At 35.3% G+C, this 7,044-nt stretch overlaps 1 protein-coding gene across 2 annotated transcripts; it reads right to left on the bottom strand.

Annotated features, from left to right (window-relative positions):
- Positions 1 to 1,682: 1,682 nt before the first annotated feature.
- Positions 1,683 to 7,044, bottom strand: LOC114163762 (U-box domain-containing protein 24-like). Of its 2 annotated transcripts, XM_028048066.2 has the most exons (5): positions 6,771 to 7,044; positions 4,914 to 6,385; positions 4,496 to 4,799; positions 3,544 to 4,034; positions 1,683 to 2,939 (listed from the first exon to the last, which is right to left on the bottom strand). In XM_028048066.2, the coding sequence occupies exons 2-5, from the start codon at positions 6,144 to 6,146 to the stop codon at positions 1,950 to 1,952; spliced, it is 3,018 nt and encodes a 1,005-aa protein (XP_027903867.1). In that variant the 5' UTR covers positions 6,147 to 6,385; positions 6,771 to 7,044; the 3' UTR covers positions 1,683 to 1,949. The 2 variants fall into 2 exon arrangements, with proteins under 2 accessions (XP_027903867.1, XP_027903868.1); XM_028048067.2 differs by having other exon boundaries at positions 4,914 to 7,044.

The following is a 7,044-nucleotide window of genomic DNA, read 5'->3' as shown; positions in this document are numbered from 1 at the left end:
TTTGGGCTTTTTGGTCCATAACAAGCATTTACGGGCTAAGACCTAGGATTTCTGCACCGGGGCTTCTCCTCCACCTCCAACCATAACAAACATCACAAATTAACAAAATTAAAAATAACTAAAAATTGGAAAAACACATTTAATAAATTAATTACCACTTACTTCCTCATGTCAGAGATAGATAATTACCACATCTATGATGCACTGATACTTCAACTTGGGTCACGTATTTGTATCCGACACGATTGTGTCGATACTTTAAGATACTTTAAAAATACTTATCAATGAAGTATCTAATTTATAAAGTAGTAGTATTACAATAAAATCTTTAAATAGTGACTAATTTTAGTGACAAAAAATAATTAGTCAATATATAGTGACCAAATTGACAACTAAAATAGTTCCAAAAAAATTAAAATTGATTTTTAAATTGATAATTAAAATAGTTTTAATGATGAATTATTTTTTAAATTGGTCACTAACATTAGCTTCAAGGTTTTGACTACCAAAATAATTGGTCTCTAATTACAAAATTTGGATTCACACATTAATAATCATATATTTATTATGTTTGTAAGAATTATTATACATTTTTCATTATTCATATATCACGTATATATCATGTATCGTATCTGATTATTTTAAATTTAAAGTATCGACGTATTGGATACTTGTTGTATCCAATACACTACACGTATCATATTTGTACATCATAGATCGTCGTCAATGTGAATATTTGAGAGGACGAAGAAATGGTTGGGGTCGAAGGTAAAAACCCCTTTAAGAAAAATATTTTACTCCACAGTTTACATTTATTATTAACTCTTAATCACTCTTCAACTTATTAAATTTTTCTTTAAATACCTTTCTTTGTTCTTGTTAAATTTGTCGGTTTTTTTTCAGTTGTGTCATTCACTGTTTTTTTAAGTCCCACTTTTTTAATAAATTTTTTAACCCTTTTTTTATATTATTTGAAAGTGATACTTTCTAATTTTATTATCTGTAAGTCTTTTTTTATCAATTTTCCTTAAGTATTAATTTCCTTTTATATTATCTTTTAGGACTTTTCAGTGTTAGTGTTCTTACTATTTTTTTTTCTTTAAAATTTTCTTTTTTTTACCATTTTAGTTTATGTATGGTTTTTCTTTAGTGAAAATTTATTTTATTGATATTATTTTTATATTCTACGTTTTCAGTCATTGAAATTATGCAAGAGACTTTGACCAAAAAAGTGTTCTTCTACTCCATGCTTTGAGCAGTAACCATCTCTTCTAATTCTTCTAAAGTCTAAAATAGAAAATTGATTCAACCTTTCCTTCATAAACTCATATCTCGATTCTCTCTCTTAACTTACATAAATTAATAAAGAATTATCATGTGTGTAACAAATTATTTTTTAAAAATGTGCTGATTTTATTTACCAGTAGTCTGGGTGCGAGGGGAAGAAGTTAACAGATTTCTTTCCAAGGACTTATTATCCAGCTTAGGCCTGAGAGAAACCAACAAAACCAAGATTTGGATCAAATTTCACAATTGAGTAAGCCAAACTGGAAAATCTATGTTAACCCTTTTACTATTCTCAGTTACTAAATTCAACATTTCAACATCTGACAATAGAACTGGGGAACAATAATGGAAAAGTCAGGAGATGTTTTCTTCATATGCATATGTTGTAGCCAAAGTTCGGAAATGCTGCCAATTACTATTCAATCCAATGCAATATTTCTTTAGAACAGTAGAAAGGGAACAATCATCATCAATTTCAGGTATTACATGCCTCGGACATATCAGGACAACAATGACCCTACAATACGTATAGATCTTGGATAAAGAAGATAAAGGGAAGAAAAAAAAACAAAGTTTAAACATGAACTTGGCTTGTATAAATTTTGTTTTTAATTTCTGTGCCTTAAATGATACAAATAACCAAACAATTGCGAGACAGTTTTCTAAAAATAAGAAGACTGTTTATCAAGTATACCCAATTGAGCAAGGCCTCTTCCAGCAAGACTTTTCAAACGGCTATCTTTCCCTTGAGTTATGCCTACGAAGGCCATTGTAGCCACAGCTTTGAACTTATTTCTCACTTCATCTAGTTGGAAAATTCGTTCTAAAGCTATTAGAATTTTTTCCTGCAACCTGGGAGCTTGAACATTCAACAAATGTATCATTGGTGCAATGGCATTTGAATTTGCAAGTACCTTACTTCCACTTTGCGGTGCTTCACTATCAACCAAAGTTAGTATCGCATCTAAGGAAGCTTCGCAGATTCTAACATCCGTCTCACTAAGCAAGCGCACAAGGGGCTCCAAGGCATTAGCTTGCAAGATGCAGAACGAAGACTCGATTGAGCAGGTGCCTAAGTGTGCTGGACAACCAGTTTCTCGAGCTACAAAGCAGCATTTGAAAATACCTGGCTTCTTTATCGGCTCGCTCAAGCGATAGGAACTTTCTGAAAACTGTTTGATGGAAATGGCTGCATTTCGTTTTGTAAAGGGTGTTCCAGAAAGCAGCAGTTGCACCAGTACTGGGATTATGCCTTCTAAAGCCACACTCTTCTGCCACTCCAGATTCGATGAGACAGTGAAACGACAAAGAGCTTGAACAGAATTCTCTATGATTTTGTCTGTGGCATGGCTATGTTGATCGGTAAGACAAGTCAAAATAGTCTTAAGTGCCCCAGAATCTAGAAGCCACTGGGTCATTTGAGACTCCTGCGGTAGTTTAGAGATGATACCCATTGCAGTAATCATCTCTTCTGCGTCATCAGAAGCCTCAATGATGGCAAGCAAGACTTCAATGAATCTTTCAGTTATATGTGGTGAGATGTTGCCATAATCATCGTCTTCTGTCAAGCAATACAACAGCTTCAAGGCATTGACCCGCACTCTTTGAGTATTAGTCTCCAATAAGTTAACCAATAATTTAGCGGCCGATATCTGCAGTGAAATATAACTATGAAATTACCCGTACACATTGGATGATAATAATTATTAATACAGCTACGATTCTTGCTGTTATTAAGGTTGCCAGAATTACTCTGTTCCATAGTTTGATATAAGAATAGGGGAGAGTGTGAAAGAGAATGTAATAGAATATAAGTATGAAATCTGCTGTAAATATATCTATAAAATCACCTGAACACATTGGATGATACTAACTATTAATACAGCTATTGTTGTTGTTGTGATTAAGGTGGCCAGAATCATTCTGTTCCATAGTTTGATATAAGGATCGGGGAGAGTTGATGGAGCATGTAATAAAACTACTTTTATAAATCTAAAACATACATGTTTGAACAGCGGTCAACCTTAAATAGATTATTAGGGGATAGAATTTAGTGAATCGCAAGTATTGAAATTTTGAGTATAGTTAACTACTGAAATGTAGTACAAGGAATTCTTTTGCACTCGAGAATGGACTATTTTTCTCTTTCTATCTCATTCGGCTCTCATCTTATTCCACTTGTTTTTCCTCTATATTTTCCTAATCATGTAACATTAGGGGCTTAAAATTTGAAAACTTTAGAAAAAAAGTGCTCACCTGTCTCAACCTATTTCTGATGCGGAAGCCATAGAAAGATTGACACAACGCCTGAAAAGCTTTGAGAATCTTGTTTTGTATCTCAGGGTCTGTCAAAGAAATTAGAGAGAAGAATTTGTACACGTCTTCCTCGGAATCTAAGAATGAAACCTGTTCTACTTCAGCTTGTTGGTTAGTTGTTGACATGGCAAGATGCATTATTGTGGCAACAACCTGTTCAAGCAGTGTAGGTGACTGTAAACTGTGACAGTAAAGCAATTCCAACAGTGGTTGAGCAACACCTTCCTTAATCATCTGCAGGCAATTCTCTGGCATGCTTGAGAGCTGTAGTAAAGCTTTGACAGACACCTTCTTGATTTCCAAGTCATCATTTAAGAGCAACTGAAGAAGAGGTTGCAATGCCCCATCTTTGACCAAAGACAATTTATTCTGGTCGATCAATGTAATTTCTGACAAAGTTTCAGCCATAACGTTTTTCACATTTCCTGGTCCTACATGAGGGAAATAAGTAACGATAACCAGTGAGTACATAGCGATGCATGCCAGATTTATATTTCACAAAGTTAAAATTGAAATTTTTTAGTAAAAAATTCGATGGCTTGTAGTTCAATTTTCAGTATACACTTCAACTTCTACATTTTTAGGAAAATTTGATGAGAGCTTCCAAAGAGGTTAACAAGTTGGCTTTCTGAGAGAAAATTGATTCAATTTTACTTTCTTACTTTTCCTATAAGTGATTGTTGGCAGGCTTGTTAAATTGGGCAGAATTTTCCTCAAGTACTTGAATATGTCTACTTATGTCCTACTTCGTAGAGTTGAATGTATATCAATATCAATTCAAAAAATGAAGTCCCTTTGGCCCTCGCAGAAAAGAATGGCAAATAACACAGAATTTTGATGTTCTAAGACAAATAACTACAAGTTTAGAGGGTGTGTCTCGTTTATGGATTACCTGTAGAAAGTTTCAGCAGTAAAGGCTTAAGATAATTTGCCTTTGCCATCTCTATAACATTCTGATCAAGGAAAGAGAGGTTCTCCAGCAGCTCATGTGCATTTTTGGCTGCTTCGACATCATCACTGTTTAACATTGTTACCAGCAGAAGTATGCTTCCTTGAATGTTTCCTATCAGACTGCACACCCTTTTACTTTTAGATAGCTCCAACAGCAACTTCAATGCCAACTTGCGCTCCTCAACTTGCCGTGAAAGTGAACGAACAATCAATCCTAGTCCATTATCCACTATAGCAATATCTTCCTGCCAAAAAGAAATATCACCAACTTTTTTTATGAAAAATCAATACTGGTATCAGTTTTACATTGAGCTATCTGAAATGAATATGGTAAATAATGAGAAGGAATTATGAGATACCTTGTTCTCCGCATTATCCATTACAAGCATAGACAGGATGAGTAGAACACGCTTTCTTATTTCACGATTTTTAGAACTAAGAAGTCTAATGAGAACAGTAATGTAATTCTCAATTTGTAACCATTCCCGGTGCACCTCTCTTTCTGAGCACAGATCCTGTAATTTGTCTAAGGACCGAACCACTTCCTCTTCATCATTCGTTTCAAGTTCGGATTTGATGGTAGAAATGGTAATCATAGTGTTCCTGTCCTTCCATTCTTGAATAGACATTTTAAGAGTTTTATTTGGCCTCAGGATTTTAGTATCCAGAGGCAACCTGGTCAAGGGACAGAGATTGTTCCCTTCAGCAAACCATTTCTCTATTTCACTTCTCTCAAATGTCTTCCCAGAGGAAGTCTCCACGGGGTCCACCATGATTTCATGAGAGATTGGGCAGTAAAAGGAATGCAGAGCTGACAATGGTCTCTCACCCAAGGAATTTCTCTTCTCAAAATACTTACTTTCCTTCTCTTGTGCTGAAGTTATAAAATCTGCCTTTCCAAGCACTGCAATAATCTGCTCCATGTGTAGAGCTTCTGACATGTCCATCCTTGACTTGGCATTTTCCATTTCATTTTTCAGATCTTCGAATTCCCTCTTCAAAGCACCTTGCTCCACGGGGACCCCAATTGCACGTGCAGTGCCAGCTAGCAACTGAGTCGCATACGACCGATCAACATTTCCCTCTTGTATTGCCGTCTCAACTTTCTTCAAAATCTCCTCATCTGTTGCAGCTGTTTGATACTCAGCATCTAACATTTTCTGACACAACTCACTTATCTGTTGATTTAAACCAGAGTTAATGTCTAAAGAGGCCAAAGGGAGGAGGGTTATGGCGCGACCTATATCCTTGGTACAACAATTCAAGTGGGTAACAATCTTCCTTGAATTAATCAAAAGATAAACCTTACTTCTACTGTTGCACTCAACAGAAAGCTGCTTAGCAACTTCAACCTCTCGGTTGAGACCAGCCATAGCCTTTTGCAAGCTCCAGGCATTGTGTATGTCTTCCTTTGACAAAGACTTTAATATAAATGAAACATTCTCCAAATGAATAGCGAATCTCTTAAAATTTTCCTTGTGAATGACAACCTCATTGGCTGCTTTCACAGTGTCAAATAGAGCAAGTATGGTCCGAGAAAGTAACTCCGATGTTGGGGCAAGTGAAGCACGAGTTAACAATTCGCTTTCCATTTCATACCCTCAGGTTCGTTCGAAAACCAACACTCATTAACCAAAACAGTGATGAAATTTACATATAATACCAAACCAATTCTTCTTACACGTGCATCACTACATAAACATAATCGCATAAGTTTTCATTTCCGATCCAAAGCTCAATTTCAGAACTGTCTGGACCCTTGTGTGAGTGAAACATACATCGTAGAGCTGAGAAACATTCTCAATTGAGACAAACGGTTGTGCGGGTTAAGCTGAATCAACAGAACTCACAATAGTAAGTCCTAAAGCAAGAAAAATAATCTTGACCATAACAGAAAAGAATAATACTGATAAATGATCAACGGCCATTCCAAGCATAAAAATCAGTAACAATTTTGTGTTTGTATGCCTAGAATATCCAAGTTAAGCAACATGAACCAAAAAAAAAAGAGACCCTCCCTCAAATGAACACTGGACACTCCTCTCGGCATTGAACAACAAAATCAAAGGCTCAACTCAGCAAAACAATTGAATGTAGATTTTTCCTCTAACATGTGAATCCAATAACTTCAATATAATAATATATGTTTTTGTTGTGTGTGTGTGTGTTTTGCGCTCAACTAATTTCTTCAGATACCAGAGAAATACAGAACTAACCTGAGACTTCCAGTTTTGGCAGAATTTCCCGAAAAAATAGTTGAAAGAAAAAGGGAAATAAGAAAAATGTAAATCAAATAATAATAGAGTGTGATCATATAAAATTATATTCATTAATGATGCAACAAAGAGTGGTGTTAGAAGAGGGATAAAAGAAACGAGACGCAAGTGAATGATAGATAGGTTTGAAACAGTTATGCGTGTGCGCTTTTGAGTCTTGATCTTGACTCGGTTTTTTGTTGACTAATTACTTGCATAGTCCTCAGAAGTTGCG

Source organism: Vigna unguiculata, chromosome 9 (genome assembly GCF_037176805.1).
Source record: "Vigna unguiculata cultivar grain cowpea cultivar isolate G323 ecotype 2 chromosome 9, ASM3717680v1, whole genome shotgun sequence".
Taxonomy (NCBI): Eukaryota; Viridiplantae; Streptophyta; class Magnoliopsida; order Fabales; family Fabaceae; genus Vigna; species Vigna unguiculata.
This window is presented reverse-complemented; position numbering and strand designations above follow the sequence as displayed.